Here is a 19206-nt window from a genome sequence, read left to right as displayed (position 1 = left end):
GAAGTGAAACTGACGCGGGCAGTGATGGCGGCGGCCGGGCCGGGCCGGGCTTCCCTGGGAACGGCCCGGAATTCCCTGGGAACGGCCCGGAATTCCCTGGGAACGGCCCGGAATTCCCTGGGAACGGCCCGGAATTCCCTGGGAACGGCCTGGAATTCTCCGGGAGCGGCCCGGAGTTCCCTGCGGATGCTCCGCGCGCTGCTCGTGGCCGCGCTGGCGGCGGGTGAGGCCTGAGGGAGGAGGGGGAGGGGAGAGCTCAGAGCCTCCCGGAGCCTCTTTGGGGTCACCCGGGACACTTTGGGGTCCTCTGGGATCTTTTTGGGGTCACCCGGGACACTTTGGGGTCCTCTGGGATCTTTTTGGGGTCACCCGGGACACTTTGGGGTCCTCTGGGATCTTTTTGGGGTCCCCTGTGGCACTTTGGGGTCCTCTGGGATCTTTTTGGGGTCCCCTGTGGCACTTTGGGGTCCTCTGGGATCTTTTTGGGGTCCCCTGTGGCACTTTGAGGTCCTCTGGGATCCCTTTTGGGGTCCCCATTGCCCCTTTGGGGTCCTCTGGGATCTCTTTTGGGGTCCCCATTGCCCCTTTGGGGTACTCTGGGATCCCTTTTGGGGTCCCCATTGCCCTTTTGGGGTCCCCTTTGACCCTTTTTGGGGCTCTCTGTGACACTTTTGGGATCCCCATTGCCCCTTTGGGGTCCCCATTGCCCCTTTGGGGTCCTCTGGGATCCCTTTTGGGGTCCCCATTGCCCTTTTGGGGTCCCCTTTGACCCTTTTTGGGGTCCCTCAGCCATTCCTGGGATGTTCCTGAGGGGTTCCCGGGATGGGATTTTCCCGCCACCATTCCCAGGATTTTCCTGCCCCCATTCCCAGGATTTTTCCTGCTGCCATTCCCGGGATTTTCCCACCGCCATTCCCGGGATTTTTCTGCCATTCCCGGGATTTTTCCTGCCACCATTCCCAGGATTTTCCTGTCACCATTCCCGGGATTTTTCCCCACCGCCATTCCCGGGATTTTTCTGCCATTCCCGGGATTTTCCTGCCCCCATTCCCAGGATTTTTTCCGCCACCATTCCCAGGATTTTCCCACCACCATTCCCGGGATTTTCCCACCACCATTCCCGGGATTTTCCTGCCCCCATTCCCAGGATTTTTCCCGCTGCCATTCCCGGGATTTCCCCACCGCCATTCCCGGGATTTTTCTGCCATTCCCGGGATTTTTCCCGCCACCATTCCCAGGATTTTTCCCCACCGCCATTCCCGGGATTTTTCCCCACCGCCATTCCCGGGATTTTTTCCGCCACCATTCCCAGGATTTTTCCTGCTGCCATTCCTGGGATTTCCCCACCACCATTCCCGGGATTTTCCCGCCGCCATTCCCAGGATTTTTCTGCCATTCCCGGGATTTTTCCTGCTGCCATTCCCGGGATTTTCCTGCCCCCATTCCCAGGATTTTTCCCGCTGCCATTCCCGGGATTTTCCCACCACCATTCCCGGGATTTTTCCACCATTCCCGGGATTTCTCCCTCATTCCCTGCAGGCCCGTGCCGGAGCAGCTCGGTGGAGAGGAAGATTTACATCCCCCTGGAGCGCGCCGCGCCCTGCGTGCGCCTGCTCAACGCCACGCACCAGACCGGCTGCCAGGGTGAGAAATGGGAATTTCTGGGAATTCCGGGATTTGGGAATGCTGGGGGGTGCTCAGCGCCACGCACCAGAGCGGCTGCCAGGGTGAGAAACGGGAATTCCCGGGAATTCGGGGATTTGGGAATGCTGGGGGGTGCTCAGCGCCACGCACCAGACCGGCTGCCAGGGTGAGAAATGGGAATTTCTGGGAATTCCCGGGAATTCTGGGATTTGGGAATGCTGGGGGGTGCTCAGCACCACGCACCAGAGCGGCTGCCAGGGTGAGAAACGGGAATTCCCGGGAATTCCGGGATTTGGGAATGCTGGGGGGTGCTCAGCGCCACGCACCAGAGTGGCTGCCAGGGTGAGAAACGGGAATTCCCGGGAATTCCGGGATTTGGGAATGCTGGGGGGTGCTCAACGCCACGCACCAGACCGGCTGCCAGGGTGAGAAATGGGAATTTCTGGGAATTCCCGGAATTCTGGGATTTGGGAATGCTGGGGGGTGCTCAGCGCCACGCACCAGAGCGGCTGCCAGGGTGAGAAATGGGAATTCCTGGGAATTCCCGGGAATCCTGGGATTTGGGAATGCTGGGGGGTGTCTGAGGGTGAGGCTGGCGGTCCAAGAGCCGCAGAAATTTGGGAATTCTGAGGGGACAATTCCCACATTTTTGTCCCACAGCTCTTCCCTTCAATCCCTCATCCTCCTGCCCTGTTTTTCCAGGGAATTCTGAGGGCACAATTCCCAGATTTCCACCCCACAGCTCTTCCCTGAATCCCTCATCCTCCTGCCCTGCTTTCCCAGGGAATATTGGGAATTCTGAGGGGGCAATTCCCGCATTTCCACCCCTCACCTCTCCCCCTCGCTCCCTCATCCCCTTCCCTTTGCTTTTCCACGGAAAACGGTGGAATTTGCGCCGTTTCCCCGGAACGCTGAGGGGCCGCTCCCGCTTTTCCAGCCTCGCTGAGCGGGAACACGGGCGTGATCCACGTGGTGGAAAAGGAGGAAGACCTGGAATGGCCGCTCTCCAAAGGGCCCCATCCCCCCTACATGATCCTGCTGGACGGGAATCTCTTCTCCAGGTCGGTTTTCTTGGGATTGGGAAGCCCAAAAAAATCTGGGATCAAATCCCGTTTTCCAAGCCCGTCACTCCCGACTCCCGGGCTCGGAGCGTTCCTGGTTTTGTTGGGATTTCGTGGATTTGTTCCTTCCTAAACTTGGTTTTTCCTGCTTTTTTTTTTTTTTGTGGGATGGGCCCTGTGGGAACTCCTGAATCCGTGCCGTTGATCCATGATTTAAAAAAGAGGGAAAAATTAACCCCGGGATGGACTTGGGGCTCCTTTTCCCGGGAAAGACGCGGTTGGAATTTTCTCCCCGGTGATTTTTTTTCCCAGCGTTTTCGGCTCTGCCAAGATCAAAATCCAGGAATTTTCCCTTCATTTCCTTGATTTCCCCGTTGGATTTCACTTTTCCCTGGATCCACCCCTCATTCCAGCCCCGTTTTCCCTCCTCCAGGAAAGTTTTGATGCAGCTGAAGGAGAATTCCCGGATTTCTGGCCTGGCTGTTTCCCCTGCCTCTCCCGCCCCTCCCCAAGGATTTTCCCCGGGATTGAAATGTCCCAATGATGGATTTGGTGAGGAAAATCCCAATCTTTTCCCCATTTCTTTTTCCCATTTTTTCCCCATTTTCTCTTTCTCGTTTCTTTCCCATTTTTCTCTGATTTTTTTCTCATTTTTCTCCCAATTTCCCCCCATATTTTCCCCATTTTTCTCTCATTTTTCCCCTCACATTTCCCCATTTTTCCCAGTTTTCCTTCATATTTTGCAACTTTCCTTCACGTTTCCCAAATTTTACTTCATATTTCCCCATTATTACCTATTTTCCCACTTTTCCCTCATATTTTCCATTTTTCTGTCGTATTTCTCCACTTTTCCCTCCCTTTCCTCTCATATATTCCCGTTTTCTTCTCATATTTCCCAACTTTCCTTCATATTTCCTCATTTTTACCTCATATTTTCCTGTTTTTCCTTCGTATTTCCCTATTTCTCCCTCACTTTTCCCCCTTTTCTGTCACATTTTTCATTTTTCTCTGGTATTTCTCCACTTTTCTCTCTCTTTCCCCTCATACATTCCCATTTTCTCCTCATATTTCCCAATTTTTCCCTCACATTTCCCCATTTTTCCCTCACATTTCCCCATTTTTCCCTCACATTTCCCCATTTTTCCCTCACATTTCCCCATTTTCCCCTCATATTTCCCCATTTTTCCCTCACATTTCCCCATTTTTCCTTCACATTTCCCAATTTTTCCCTCACATTTCCCCATTTTTCCCTCATATTTCCCCATTTTTCCCTCACATTTCCCAATTTTTCCCTCACATTTCCCCATTTTTCCCTCACATTTCCCCATTTTCCCCTCATATTTCCCCATTTTTCCCTCACATTTCCCCATTTTTCCTTCACATTTCCCCATTTTTCCCTCACATTTCCCCATTTTTCCCTCATATTTCCCCATTTTTCCCTCACATTTCCCCATTTTTCCCTCACATTTCCCCATTTTTCCCTCACATTTCCCCATTTTTCCCTCACATTTCCCCATTTTTCCCTCACATTTCCCCATTTTTCCCTCACATTTCCCCATTTTTCCCTCACTTTCCCCTCACATTTTCCCGTTTTTTCCCGTTTTTCCGGGCAGGGCTGTACTCGGAGGCCTACGGGCCGCAGTTCGCTCACTGCAATGGCTCCCTCTGGAATCCCGGCGGGAGCGGCCTCGCCTTCGAGGATTTCCCCTTCCCCATTTTCCTGCTCGAGGACGCCAACGAGACCCAGCTGATCAAAGAGGTGCTGGAAAACCGGGAATGGGCCGGGAATGCCGGGGTTTTCCCTCAGGAATGGGCCGGGAATGCCGGGGTTTTCCCTCAGGAATGGGCTGGGAATGCGGGGCAAGGGAATGGGCCGGGAACATGGGCATTTTCCCTCAGGAAACTGGGAATGGGCTAGGAATGGGGGTTTTCCCTCAGGAATGGGCTGGGAATGCCGGGATTTTCCCTCAGGAAACCGGGACTGGGCCAGGAATGCTGGGTTTTGTCTCATGAATAGGCCGGGAATGCCGGGTTTTCCCTCAGGAAATCGGGAATAGGCCGGGAATGCAGGGTCTTCCCTCAGGAATGGGCTGAGAACAACAGGTTTTACCTCAGGAATAGGCCAGGAACTCTGGGTTTTCCCTCAGGAATGGGGCAGGAATGCCAGGTTTTCCCTCAGGAATGGGCCGGGAATGGGGGTTTTCCCTCAGGAATGGACCAGGAATGGGGGTTTTCCCTCAGGAATGGGGCAGGAATGCCAGGTTTTCCCTCAGGAATGGGCTGGGAATGGGGGTTTTCCCTCAGGAATGGGGCAGGAATGCCAGGTTTTCCCTCAGGAATAGGCCAGGAATGGGGGTTTTCCCTCAGGAATGGGCCAGGAATGGGGGTTTTCCCTCAGGAATAGGCCAGGAATGGGGGTTTTCCCTCAGGAATGGGCTGGGAATGGGGGTTTTCCCTCAGGAATGGGCCAGGAATGCCAGGTTTTCCCTCAGGAATGGGCCAGGAGCGCGGGGTTTTCCCTCAGGAATGCGCCGTGAACACCAGGATTTCCTAGGAGGACGGGAACATGGAAGGAACGCGGGATTTTCCCCGGAACGAGTTTCCCAGCGCTTATCCCGTGTTTTTCCCGGCAGTGTTTCCTGGCTCACAACGTGCCGGGCGCGGGCGGCGCGGCGCCGCCGTTCCCGCTGTGCGCGCTGCAGCTGCAGGCCCACATGCACGCCGCCGCCAGCACGGCCACCTGCATGCGCCGCAGCTCGCTGCAGAGCGCCTTCAGCATCAACCCCGGTGCGCATTCCCGTTCCCCATCCCGCTTTTCCCGCCCGCTTCCCGGGAATTCTCCCGCTTTCCATCCCCTTTTCTCCTTTTATTCCGACTCCCGCGGCGGTTCCCTCTCTTCCCGGTTCCTCCTGGTGATTTCCTTCCCAGATTTCACTCCCTATCCCCGTGATTTTTGCTGTTTTTCCACAACAATTCCCTCAGGAATTCCGCTTTTTCCAACAGAATCCCATTTTTCCCCGTGGTTTCCATGGAATTCTCTCACTTTCCGCCTCATTTCTGCTGTTGTTTCAACTCCTGCGGTGGTTCCCTCCCTTCCCGGGTCTTCCTGGTGATTCATTCCCAGATTTCACTCCCTATCCCCATGATTTTTGCTATTTTTCCATTAAAATTGCCTCAGGAATTCCGACTTTTCCAATGGAATCCCATTTTCCCCACAGTTTCAGTTGAATTCTCCCGTTTCCTGCTTCCTTTCTCCTTTTATTCCGACTCCCGCGGCGGTTCCCTCCCTTCCCAGATCATCCTGGTGATCCGTTCCCAGATTTCACTCTCTATCCCAGTTATTCCTAATTTTCCCCCTAAAATTCCCTCAGGAATTCCAGTTTTTCCCACCCAGTCCCATTTTCCCTGGCGGTTTCCATGGAATTTTCCCAATTTCCGCCTCGTTTCCGACGTTATTCCAATGCCTGCAGCGCTTTCCTCTCTTCCTGGTGATCCATTCCCAGATTTTGCTCTCTAGCCCGGTGATTCCTGCTTTTTTCCCATAAAAATCCCCTCAGGAATTCCATTTTTTCACCAAAAATTGGGATTTTCCGCTCGTTCTCGCTGCAATTCCAGCTCCAGGAACGTTTCCCTCTCTTCCCAGAGATTCCAAAGCCTGGAGCTCCCCAAATCCCACCAATCCCTGCCTTTTTTTTCCATGGAATCCCCTCTGGAATTCCCCCCCTCTCTTCCCAAACTTCGGAGCCCGACCCCGTTAACTCCTCCCCTTTTCCCGGCCGGGATTCCCGCGGGGTTTTCCCGGTTTTTCCCGGCGATTCCCGGGATTTTGGCGCCGTTCCCGCAGAGATCGTGTGCGACCCGCTGCTGGATTTCAACGTCTGGAGCTCCCTGCAGCCCATCAACGCCTCGGGGAAGGTGGAGCCCGGGCAGCGCCTCGTGCTGGCCGCCACACGGGTACGGAAAACCGGGAGAATCCCGGGAAAAACACCCGGAAAAACGGGAAAATCCTGGGAAAAACACCCGGAAAGCACGAGGGAAATTCCAGGAAAAATCCCCGGGGAAATCCCTGGGGAAATCCTTGGGGAAATCGTGGAAGGATCACTGGGAAATTGCAGAGAAATCCCTGAGAAATCCCAGGGGAAATCCTTGGGAAAATCCTGGGGAAATTGCAGAGAAATCCCAGGAAAAATCCTTGGGGAAATCCCTGAAAATTCCCTGAGAAATCCCTGGGAAAATCCTTGAGAAAATCCCAGGGAAATCCCAGAGAAATCCCTGAGGAAATCCTGGGAAAATCCCAGAGAAATCCTGGGAAAAATTCCAGGGAAATCCCAGAGAAATCCCTGAGAAAATCCCTGGGAAAATCCTTGAGAAAATCCTGGGAAAATCATGGAAAAATCCCTGGGAAATTGCAGAGAAATCCCAGAGAATTCCCTGGGAAAATCCTGGGGAAAACACAGAGAAATCCCGAGAAAAATCTCTGGGGAAATCCTTGAGAAAATCCCAGAGAAATTCTTGGGATATCCCTGAGAAATCACTGAGAAAATCCTGGGGAAATCATGGGAAAATCCCTGGGGAATTCATGGAGAAATCCTGAGAAAAATCCCTGGGGAAGTCCTGGGAAAATCACAGAGAAATTCCTGGGAAATCCCGGAGAAATCCCTGGAAAAATCCCTGAGAAAATCCTGGAAAAATCCCTGGAAAATTCCCGGGTAAATCCCTGGGTACGTTTTTCTGGCGGGTTCCCGCTCTCATTCCCGTTTTTCCCGTCGCCATTCCCGCTTTTCCAGGTGGACAGCCGCTCGTTTTTCTGGAATGTGGCTCCGGGGGCCGCGGCCTCGGTGGCTCCGTTGGTTTTGCTCCTGGCGGCCGCCGAGGCTCTGGCGGCGGCTCCGGGATCGCAGCTCCTGCCCCGGAACGTTCTCTTCGTCTTCTTCCAGGGGGTGAGAGCGGAATTCCCGTGGGATCGGCCCCAAATCCTCGGGATCCGGCCCCAAATCCTCGGGATCCGGCCCCAAATCCTCGGGATCATCCCCGATTCCTTGGGATTGACCCCAGAGCCTCAGGATCCAGCCCAGATCCTCAGGATTGGCCTCAAATCCTCGGGATTGGCCCCAAATCCTTGGGATTGGCCCCAAATCCTCGGGATTGGCCCCAAATCCTCGGGATTGGCCCCAAATCCTTGGGACTGGCCCCAAATCCCGAGGATTGGCCCCAAATCCTCGGGACTGGCCCCAAATCCTCGGGACTGGCCCCAAATCCTCGGGACTGGCCCCAAATCCTTGGGATTGGCCCCAAATCCTCGGGACTGGCCCCAAATCCTCGGGATTGGCCCCAAATCCTCGGGATTGGCCCCAAATCCTTGGGACTGGCCCCAAATCCTCGGGATTGGCCCCAAATCCTCGGGATTGGCCCCAAATCCTCGGGATTGGCCCCAAATCCTCGGGATTGGCCCCAAATCCTTGGGATTGGCTCCAAATCCTTGGGATTGGCCCCAAATCCTCGGGATTGGCCCCAAATCCTTGGGACTGGCCCCAAATCCTTGGGATTGGCCCCAAATCCTCGGGACTGGCCCCAAATCCTCGGGACTGGCCCCAAATCCTCGGGATTGGCCCCAAATCCTCGGGATTGGCCCCAAATCCTCGGGATTGGCCCCAAATCCTCAGGATTGGCCCCAAATCCTTGGGATTGGCTCCAAATCCTTGGGATTGGCTCCAAACCCTCAGGATCCAGCCCAAGCCCTCGGGATCAGCCCCAGATCCCAGCCCAGCCCTCGGGAATGGGGTTTTTTTCCCAGGATTTTGGATGGGATTGGCTCCGTCTCCATTTCCTTCCTTTTCCCTTCTTTTCCCTTCTTTTCCTCCTCCTTTTCCTTGGATTTTTTCCATTTTTTTTTCCGTGTTTTTTTTCCTGGCTTTTTTCCCCCTTTTTTTCCCCCTTTTCCCGGCTCCCAGCCGCAATTCCCGGAATTCCCTTTTCCAGGAGAGCTTCGATTACATCGGCAGCTCCCGCCTGGTTTGGGACATGGAGCAGGAGAAATTCCCGCTGCGCCTGGAAAACGTCGGAGCCTTCCTGGAGCTGGGCCAGGTCCGGGAAATTCCAGAGGGAAAAAATTCCCGGGGAATCCTGGAGCCGAGATTCCCACCCAGAGTTTCCCCTGGAATTCCCGGAGTTTCCCTCAGAATTCCCTGAATTCCCCCCTGAATTTCCCCCCAAATTCCCTGGAATTCCCATCCCAGCCGGGATTTTTCCCTGGAATTCCCATCCCAGCCGGGGTTTTTCCCTGGAATTCCCATCCCAGCCGGGGTTTTTCCCTGGAATTCCCATCCCAGCCGGGGTTTTTCCCTGGAATTTCCATCCCAGCCGGGGTTTTTCCCTGGAATTCCCATCCCAGCCGGGATTTTTCCCTGGAATTCCAGGTGGCGCTGCGGAACGACTCCGTGCTCTGGCTGCACACGGATCCCATCTCCCGCCGGAACGAATCCGTGGACGAGCAGGTGAGGCCGGAATCCCGGGAATGTTCCTCATCCCGAGAAATCCCCGGGAATTCCCAAATTCCCTTTTCCGTGGATGTTCCAACCGAAAATCCCCATCCCGAATATCCCGGGAAAATCCGGAATTCCCAGCAGGATTTCCCATCCCGTCCCGCTGGGGGCGTTCCCGGCATTCCCGGCATTCCAACATTCCCATTCCCACATCCCCATTCCCCCATTCCCATTGTTCCCATTCCCATTTTTCCGTCCCCATTCCCACATCCCCATTCCCTTCCCGTTGTTCCCATTCCCGATTTTCCATCCGCATTCCCCCGTTCCCATATTCCCATTGTTCCCATTGTTCTCATTCCCGTTGTTCCCATTGTTCCCATTCCCGTCCATTCCCATTCCCGCTGTTCCCATTGTTCCCGCTGTTCCCACTGTTCCCGCTGTTCCCATTGTTCCCATTGTTCCCGCTATTCCCATTGTTCCCATTGTTCCCATTCCCGTTGTTCCCATTTTTCCCATCCCCATTCCCATTGTTCCCATTCCCATTGTTCCTGCTGTTCCTGCTGTTGCCATTCCTGTTGTTCCCATTGTTCCCATTGTTCCCGCTGTTCCCGCTGTTCCCATTGTTCCCGCTGTTCCCATTGTTCCCATTGTTCCCGCTGTTCCCATTGTTCCCGCTGTTCCCATTGTTCCCATTCCCATTGTTCCCATTGTTCCCGCTGTTCCCATTGTTCCCATTGTTCCCGCTGTTCCCATTGTTCCCATTCCCATTGTTCCCATTGTTCCCGCTGTTCCCATTGTTCCCGCTGTTCCCATTGTTCCCGCTGTTCCCATTGTTCCCGCTGTTCCCATTGTTCCCATTGTTCCCATTGTTCCCGCTGTTCCCATTGTTCCCATTGTTCCCGCTGTTCCCATTGTTCCCATTGTTCCCGCTGTTCCCATTGTTCCCATTGTTCCCGCTGTTCCCGCTGTTCCCACCCCCACATTCCCGCTGTTCCCATTGTTCCCATTCCCATTGTTCCCATTGTTCCCGCTGTTCCCATTGTTCCCGCTGTTCCCGCTGTTCCCGCTGTTCCCATTGTTCCCATTGTTCCCGCTGTTCCCGCTGTTCCCGCTGTTCCCATTGTTCCCATTGTTCCCGCTGTTCCCGCTGTTCCCACCCCCACATTCCCGCTGTTCCCATTGTTCCCATTGTTCCCGCTGTTCCCGCTGTTCCCATTGTTCCCGCTGTTCCCATTGTTCCCATTCCCATTGTTCCCGCTGTTCCCGCTGTTCCCACCCCCACATTCCCGCTTTTCCAGGTCCGGGCTCTCCTGGCCGCTCTCGGTGTCGCCGCCTCCGGCTCCGGCGTCTCCGTGCGGGAACCGGGATTCTCCCGGCCCCTCCCCCCCTCGGCATTCCAGAGGTTCCTGCGGGCCCGGAGCATCCCGGGGGTGCTGCTGAGCGACCACCGGGAGCAATTCCACAGCAGGTAAAAACCGGGAATGCCGGCAATTCCGGGAATCCCACAGCAGGGAAAATCCGGGAATTCCGGGAATCCCACAGCAGGGAAAATCCGGGAATTCCGGGAATCCCACAGCAGGGAAAATCCGGGAATTCCACAGCAGGGAAATCCCAGAGTGATGGGAAATCTGGGAATTCCACAGCAGGGAAAATCCAGAAATCCGGGAATTCCAGAATTCAACGGCAGGGAAAAACCGGGAATTCCGGGAATTCCGCAGCAGGGAGATCCGGGAATATGGGAATTCCACAGCTCGGAGCCGATCCCGGCTTTTTCTGGGATCGCCCCCGGTGACCCCGATCCGGCTTTTCCGGAGGAAACTCTGGGAATCGGCAAAAATCCCCAAAAAATCCCGGCTTTCTGGGATTCTTTTCCCAGATTTTTTTCCCAGATTTTTTTTTTTTTCCCCTGGATTTTCCCTCGGATTCTGTCCTGGATTTTCTCCAGGTTTTTCCCAGATTTTTTTCCTGGATTTTCCCCAAGATTTTTTCCCGATTTTTCCCTGCGCTTTGTCCCAGATTTTTCCCACATTTCCCCCGGATTTTCCCCAGATTTTGTCCCGGATTTTTCAGGATTTTGTCCCGGATTTTTCAGGATTTTGTCCCGGATTTTTCAGGATTTTGTCCCGGGATTTTTTCCCGGATCTTTCCCGGATCTTTCCCGGTTTTCCTCTGCAGGTATTTCGAGAGCATTTACGACACGGCCGAGAGCATCGGGCTCCGTTATCCCGAGGGATCCAGCCCCGAGGAGCGGCTGGAATTCGTCTCCGACACCGCCCGGGTCCGCGGCATTCCCGGGATTTGGGACCCGGGGGATTCCTGGGATTCCTGGGATTTGGGATGAAGGGAATTCCCGGGATTCAGGAGCTGGGATTCGGGATCCAGGGGGTTCCCAGGATTTGGGATCTGGGAGGTTCCTGGGATTCGGGACCCGGGGGATTCCCGGGATTCAGGAGCTGGGATTTTGGATCCAGGGAATTCCTGGGGTTTGGGATCCAGCAGATTCCCAGGATTTGGAATCCAGGGGATTCCCGGGATTCTTGGGATTCGGGGTCAAGGGAATTTCTGGGAGTTGGGATCTGGGAGGTTCCTGGGAGTTGGGATCCAGGGAATTCCTGGGGTTTGGGATCCAGCAGATTCCCAGGATTTGGGATCTGGGATTGGGGCTCCAGGGGATTCCAGGGAATTCCTGGGGTTTGGGATTTGGGATCCAGGGCATTCCCAGGATTTGGGCAGGAATTGGAGGGGAGGGAGGGAAGGGCGGGAATGGGGCGGGAATTGGAGGAGAGGGCGGGGCTCTGGGCCAGGCGCTTTCCCGGGAATTCCCAGAATTCCCGGAATTCCGGGAACGAATTCCCGCATTCCCGGCAGGCGCTGGCCCAGGTGGGGACGCTGCTGGCCCGGACGCTCTTCTGGTGGGCCGGAGGCACCGAGGGAGCCGCGAGCATCCAGGCTGATCCCAAAACGGTGGGAATGGCGGGAATTCTGGGAATGCTGGGGATCCCGGGAATGCTGGGGATCCACAAGTGTCCTGGGATCACCGGTTTCCCTGGAATGCCCAATTTTCCCAGAGTCCCTGGAGCAGGAATTCCCGATTTTCCCGGGATCTGAATTCCCGCTTTCCCCGGGATCCCCGCTCCCCCCTCCCGCAATTCCAGCTCCTTCCCCACCCCCAGAATTCCCGGTTTTTCCCCCGTTCCATGTGGGAATTCCGGGATGTTCCCAGGTCGCCCGGCTGCTCTACGGATTCCTGATCGACTCCAACAATTCCTGGTTCCAGTCCCTGATCAAACCCGACCAGGCCGGGATCCTGGGTGAGACGCGATTCCCGGTTTTCCAGACACAATTCCCGGTTTTCCAGACACAATTCCCGGTTTTCCAGACACAATTCCCGGTTTTCCAGACACAATTCCTGGTTTTCCCATGGTTTTCCAGGCCCGTTCCCTCACCACTATGTGGCTGTGGGAATGGTTTCCAATTCCCATTCCCGGTTTCCCATTCCCGGTTGTTTCCCATTCCCATTCCCGATTTTCCATGCCCATTCCCGGTTTCCCATTCCCATTGGGAATTCCCTTCATTCCTAATTTTTCGTGTCCATTCCCAGTTTCCCATTCCCGGTTTCCCATTCCCGGTTTCCCATGGTTTTCCATTCCCATTCCCGTTTTTCCAGGCCCGTTTCCCCAGCACTACGTGGCCATGGCTCACATTCCCAGTTTCCCGTGCCCATTCCTGGTTTCCCATTCCCGGTTTCCCATTCCCGTTTGTCCGTGCCCATTCCCGGTTTTCCATGATTTCCCATTCCCGTTTTTCCATTCCCATTCCCGGTTTTCCATGGTTTTCCAGGCCCGTTCCCGCATCACTACGTGGCCGTGGTTCCCATTCCCGTTTTCCCGTGCCCATTCCCGGTTTTCCATGATTTCCCATTCCCGTTTCCCGTGCCCATTCCCGGTTTTCCATGATTTCCCATTCCCGGTTTTCCATGATTTCCCATTCCCGGTTTTCCATGATTTCCCATTCCCGGTTTTCCATTCCCATTCCCGGTTTTCCATGATTTCCCATTCCCGGTTTTCCATGATTTCCCATTCCCGGTTTTCCATGATTTCCCATTCCCGGTTTTCCATGATTTCCCATTCCTGTTTTTCCATTCCCATTCCCGGTTTTCCATGATTTCCCATTCCCGGTTTTCCATGATTTCCCATTCCCGGTTTTCCATGATTTCCCATTCCCGTTTTTCCATGCCCATTCCCGGTTTTCCATGATTTCCCATTCCCGGTTTTCCATGATTTCCCATTCCCGGTTTTCCATTCCCATTCCCGGTTTTCCATGATTTCCCATTCCCGGTTTTCCATTCCCATTCCCGGTTTTCCATGATTTCCCATTCCCGGTTTTCCATGATTTCCCATTCCCGGTTTTCCAGGCCCGTTTCCCCAGCACTACGTGGCCGTGGCCAGCCCGGCCAACACGACCCAGCTGCTGCAGGCGGCTCTGGCCAACCTGACGGGAACGCGGCTGAACCTGAGCCGGGAGCAGTGCCAGGATCCCGGGAAAACACCGGGAACGCAGCCCGAGGTGAGCTCCAGAATCCCGGGAATGTCACTGGGAATGTCACTGGGAGTGTCGGGGCCAGGATCCCGGGAAAACACCGGGAACGCAGCCCGAGGTGAGCTCCGGAATCCCGGGAATGTCACTGGGAGTGTCACTGGGATGTCACTGGGATGTCACTGGGATGTCACTGGGAGTGTCACTGGGATGTCACTGGGATGTCACTGGGAGTGTCACTGGGATGTCACTGGGATGTCACTGGGAATGTCACTGGGAATGTCACTGGGATGTCACTGGGATGTCACTGGGATGTCACTGGGAGTGTCACTGGGAATGTCACTGGGAATGTCACTGGGATGTCACTGGGATGTCACTGGGAATGTCACTGGAATGTCACTGGGAATGTCACTGGGAATGTCACTGGGATGTCACTGGGATGTCACTGGGATGTCACTGGGATGTCACTGGGATGTCACTGGGAGTGTCACTGGGAATGTCACTGGAATGTCACTGGGATGTCACTGGAATGTCACTGGGATGTCACTGGGATGTCACTGGGATGTCACTGGGATGTCACTGAGATGTCACTGGGATGTCACTGGGAGTGTCGGGGCCAGGATCCCGGGAAAACACCGGGAACGCAGCCCGAGGTGAGCTCCGGAATCCCGGGAATGTCACTGGGAGTGTCACTGGGATGTCACTGGGATGTCACTGGGATGTCACTGGGAGTGTCACTGGGATGTCACTGGGATGTCACTGGGATGTCACTGGGATGTCACTGGGATGTCACTGGGAGTGTCACTGGGATGTCACTGGGAATGTCACTGGGATGTCACTGGGATGTCACTGGGAATGTCACTGGGATGTCACTGGGATGTCACTGGGATGTCACTGGGATGTCACTGGGATGTCACTGGGATGTCACTGGGATGTCACTGGGAGTGTCGGGGCCAGGATCCCGGGAGGACGCCGGGAACGCAGCCCCAGTTGAGCTGCCGGGATTGGGATTGGGACGGGACCTGGGGAAAGCTGGGAACGGCTTCCGTGGGTGAGTGGGGGCGGGAATGGGATCCAGGATTCCCAGCCGGGAGCTCCCATTCCTGATTATCCCGATTGTTCCGATTGTTCCGATTGTTCTGATTGTTCCGATTGTTCCGATTGTTCCGATTGTCCCGATTGTCCCGATTGTCCCGATTGTCCCGATTGTTCCGATTGTCCCGATTGTTCCGATTGTCCCGATTGTCCCGATTGTTCCGATTTTCCAGCTGTTTGAGCACCTCTGGGTGCAGGGTCCCATTCCCAATTAGCCCGGTTTGCCAGCTGTTGGTTTTTTCCAGCTGTGTGCCAGATGTTTTTCCAGATGTTTTTCCAGCTGTTTTTCCAGCTGTGTTCCAGATGTTTTTTCCAGATGTTTTTTCCAGATGTTTTTTCCAGATGTTTTTTCCAGATGTTTTTTCCAGATGTTTTTTCCAGCTGTTTTTTCCAGCTGTTTTTTCCAGATGTTTTCCAGCTGTGATCCAGCTGTTTTTCCAGCTGTGATCCAGCTGTTTTTCCAGCTGTGATCCAGCTGTTTTTCCAGCTGTTTTCCAGCTGTTTTCCAGATGTGTTCCAGATGTTTTCCAGCTGTGTTCCAGATGTTTTTCCAGCTGTTTTTCCAGCTGTTTTTCCAGCTGTTTTTCCAGCTGTTTTTCCGATGTTTTCCAGCTGTGTGCCAGATGTTTTTCCAGCTGTGTTCCAGATGTTTTTCCAGCTGTTTTTCCAGCTGTGATCCGGCTGTGTTCCAGCTGTGATCCGGCTGTTTTTCCGATGTTTTTCAGCTGTGTTCCAGATGTTTTTCCAGATGTTTTTCCAGATGTTTTTCCAGCTGTGATCCGGCTGTGTTCCAGCTGTTTTTCCAGCTGTTTTTCCAGCTGGTTTTCCAGCTGGTTTTCCGATGTTTTTCCAGCTGTTTTTCCAGCTGTTTTTCCAATGTTTTTCAGCTGTGTTCCAGCTGTTTTTCCAGCTGTTTTTCCAGCTGTGTTCCAGATGTTTTTCCAGCTGTGTTCCAGATGTTTTTCCAGCTGTTTTTCCAGCTGTTTTTTCCAGATGTTTTCCAGCTGTGTGCCAGATGTTTTTCCAGTTGTTGTTCTCCCGCTGTTCCCTGTTGTTTTCCCGCTGTTGTTTCTCCAGCTGTTCTCCTGTTGTTTTCCAGCTGTTCTCCTGTTGTTCCCCAGCTGTTCCCCTGTTGTTTTCCAGCTGTTCTCCAGCTGTTCCCCAGCTGTTCCCCAGCTGTTCTCCAGCTGTTCCCCAGCTGTTCCCCTGTTGTTTTCCAGCTGTTCGAGTACCGCTGGGTGCAGGGTCCCCTGCTGGACAATTCCAGCCGCAGATTCCCGGGCTGTGTCCGATCCGGCGCCCGCCTGGCCCCGGCGCTGTCCCCGGCCTTCGAGCTGCGCCGCTGGGATTCCCGGGAATTCTCCACCTGGACCGAGAGCCGCTGGAAGGAGATCCGGGCTCGCCTCTTCCTGGTGGCCAGCAGGGAGCTGGAGGTGCCGCGGGGAATCCTTCCCCAATTCCCTGATTCCCGAAATCCCAGAATTCCCAAATTCCCGAATCTCCAGTCCTCAAAATCCCCGATCCCCAATCCCCCAGCCCCAAATTCCCAAAATTCCCAATTCCCCCAAATCCCCCATTCCCAATCCCCCCAAATCCCAGAATTCCCAATTTCCCCCAAATCCCCCATTCCAAATCCCCCCAAATCCCAGAATTCCCAATCCCCCCAATTCCCCCATTCCAAATCCCCCCAAATCCCAGAATTCCCAATCCCCCCAAATCCCCCATTCCAAATCCCCAGCCCCAAATTCCCAATCCCCAAACTCCCAATTCCCGATTTCCCAGTCCCAAATCCCGAACTCCCGATCCCAAATTCCCAGTGCCCTCAAATCCCCCAAATCCCAGAATTCCCAAATCTCAAATCTCCAAATCCCCCAACCCCCCCCAAATCCCAGAATTCCCAAATCCCCGAACATCCAAATTCCCAAAGCTTCAAATCCCCAAATTCTCAAATCCCCCAAAATCCTGGAATTCCCAAATCCTAAACCTCTAAATCCCCAAATCCCGGAATTCCCAATCCCCAAACTCCCAAATCCCAGAATTCCCAAATCCCCAAATCAAAAACCTCCAAATCCCCCAATCCCAAACCCCCCCAAAACCCAGAATTCCAGAATTCCCAAACCACCAAATCCCCAAATTCTCAAATCCCAAATCCCAAATCCCCAATTCCCCAAATCCCGGAATTCCCAATCCCCAAACTCCCAATGCCCAAATCCCAGAATTCCCAAATCCCAAATCCCCAAATCCCAGAATTCCCAAATCCCAAATCCCAAATCCCCAAATCCCGGAATTCCCAATCCCCAAACTCCCAATGCCCAAATCCCAGAATTCCCAAATCCCCAATTCCCAACCCCCCCCCCCCCAAATCCCAATTCCCCCTCCCCAAATCCCGGATTTCCTGACTCCCGCTCCCGGAATTCCGGTGTTTTCCAGCTGCTGACGCTGCTCCTGGGGCTCCTGGTGCTGCTCCTGTCCCTCCTCTTCACCTTCCTCATCAGCTCCCGGGCCCAGCTCCTCTTCGGGACCCCCCCCGGCCCCTCCGGATACTGAAAATCCGGGAAAAGCCGCCGGGAAAAACCGGGAAAAACCGGGATCGGCCTCGGGAATCCCCCTCCCAGAGCTGGGAAAGGGGAGAGGGGTTCCCGGGGAACGGCGCCTGGGGGGAATTCCCGGAATTCCGGGTTGGATTCTCTGCCCTGGGAGGGAATTCCCGGAATTCCAGGTTGGATCAACACCCTGAGTGGGGAATTCCCGGAATTCCGGGTTGGATTCTCTGCCCTGGATGGGAATTCCGGGTTGGATCAACACCCTGAGCGGGGAATTCTTGGAATTCCGGGTTGGATCAACACCCTGAGTGGGGAATTCCCGGAATTCCGGGTTGGATTCTCTGCCCTGGGAGGGAATTCCCGGAATTCCGGGTTGGATTCTCTTCCCTGGGAGGGAATTCCTGGAATTCTGGGTTGGATCAACACCCTGAGTGGGGAATTCCCGGAATTCCGGGTTGGATCAACACCCTGAGTGGGGAATTCCCGGAATTCCGGGTTGGATCAACACCCTGAGTGGGGAATTCCCGGAATTCCGGGTTGGATTCTCTGCCCTGGGAGGGAAATTCCCAAAATTCCTGTTCGGATTCCACGCCCTGACTGGAAAATTCCCGGAATTCCCGCTTCCCTGAGGGGAAAATTCCTGGAATTTCTGGATCGATCCGGTGCCCTGGGTGGGGAATTCCCAGAATTTTCCCGGAATTCCCGGTTGGATCCATCCTTTCTCCCAAAATCCAGATAAAGGAAGGATAAAGGGGGGGTTTTTTTTTTGGGGAATTGTGAGGAATTCCAGGGGTTCTGGGAATATCCCGATGGAAAAATTCCCTTTTTTTTCCTTGGGATTTGTAAATATTATAAATAAATCCATGGAATTCCCAAGGAAACTTCCGGATTTCCGGGTTTTTCCTCCTCGGAGCCGCCAAAAAGGGAAAAATCTCTGGGAATCGGGGGAGTTTGGGAATGGGGAGGAGCCGGGATTGGGTGGGTAAAAGCTGGGAATTCCTGGAAAAACGGGAATGAGGCCCCGGAGCCGCCTGGGAGAGAATCCCGAGGGGAGAAATCCCGGGAATTGCTGGGGCTGGGAATGAGGGAAATCCCGGGAATTGCTGGGGCTGGGAATGAGGGAAATCCCGGGAATTGCTGGGGTTGGGAATGAGGGAAATCCCGGGAATTGCTGGGGCTGGGAATGAGGGAAATCCCGGGAATTGCTGGGGCTGGGAATGAGGGAAATCCCGGGAATTGCTGGGGTTGGGAACGAGGGAAATCCCGGGAATTGCTGGGGTTGGGAATGAGGGAAATCCCGGGAATTGCTGGGGTTGGGAATGAGGGAAATCCCGGGAATTGCTGGGGTTGGGAACGGGGGAAATCCCGGGAATTGCTGGGGTTGGGAATGAGGGAAATCCCGGGAATTGCTGGGACTGGGAATGAGGGAAATCCCGGGAATTGCTGGGGCTGGGAATGAGGGAAATCCCGGGAATTGCTGGGGTTGGGAATGAGGGAAATCCCGGGAATTGCTGGGACTGGGAATGAGGGAAATCCCGGCTGCGCCGCGGGACCTTCCCGAGTCCGGGGGATCTTTGGGATCTTCGGGATCTTTGGGATCTCCGGGATCCTCGGGCCATCCCCCGATGGAATCCCCCATTCCCAGCAATTCCAGCCGGGAATCCCGGCGGGGAAAGAGGGAAAAGCCGGGCTCATCCCGCCGGGAATTTCCCGGGAAAGGGATCCCGGATCCGTGTCCCCAATCCCGGCCGGTTTTTTGGGATCAGCCCGGAGCTCCCGGATCCCGTTCCAGGAGCAGCCGGGATGGGAAAAGCGCCTGGAATTCCCGGCGGGGAGCGCTGGCAG

The 19206-nt window shown here is 54.6% G+C and overlaps 1 protein-coding gene across 2 annotated transcripts; it reads left to right on the top strand.

Annotated features, from left to right (window-relative positions):
* Positions 1 to 4: 4 nt before the first annotated feature.
* NCSTN (nicastrin) lies at positions 5 to 18232 on the top strand. Of its 2 annotated transcripts, XM_088068701.1 has the most exons (18): positions 5 to 133; positions 176 to 223; positions 1540 to 1644; positions 2582 to 2705; positions 3139 to 3257; positions 4319 to 4464; positions 5339 to 5492; positions 6550 to 6659; positions 7493 to 7645; positions 8685 to 8789; positions 9122 to 9199; positions 10486 to 10655; positions 11363 to 11465; positions 12056 to 12151; positions 12411 to 12498; positions 13602 to 13753; positions 16039 to 16251; positions 17249 to 18232. In XM_088068701.1, exons 1-18 carry the CDS (start codon positions 25 to 27, stop codon positions 17363 to 17365), a joined length of 2190 nt encoding a protein of 729 aa, XP_087924827.1. In that variant the 5' UTR covers positions 5 to 24; the 3' UTR covers positions 17366 to 18232. The 2 variants fall into 2 exon arrangements, with proteins under 2 accessions (XP_087924827.1, XP_087924826.1); XM_088068700.1 differs by having other exon boundaries at positions 5 to 223.
* Positions 18233 to 19206: the final 974 nt, after the last annotated feature.

This window comes from Pseudopodoces humilis, chromosome 31 (assembly GCF_049639895.1).
Source record: "Pseudopodoces humilis isolate 2021_Gansu_Grassland_sample_001 chromosome 31, ASM4963989v1, whole genome shotgun sequence".
Lineage (NCBI taxonomy): Eukaryota > Metazoa > Chordata > Aves > Passeriformes > Paridae > Pseudopodoces > Pseudopodoces humilis.
The sequence above is the reverse complement of the archived record's forward strand: the minus strand, read 5'-3'. Positions and strand labels throughout refer to the sequence as shown.

What these genes read in the sequence shown, in the direction of transcription:
- NCSTN (XM_088068700.1), top strand. Translation starts at nt 25, where the DNA reads ATGGCGGCGGCCGGGCCGGGCCGGGCTTCCCTGGGAACGGCCCGGAAT. An exon ending in CCTTCCTGGAGCTGGGCCAG is followed by an intron (nt 8,790 to 9,121) that starts GTCCGGGAAATT and finishes CTGGAATTCCAG; the next exon opens with GTGGCGCTGCGGAACGACTC. An exon ending in TCGTCTCCGACACCGCCCGG is followed by an intron (nt 11,466 to 12,055) that starts GTCCGCGGCATT and finishes CATTCCCGGCAG; the next exon opens with GCGCTGGCCCAGGTGGGGAC.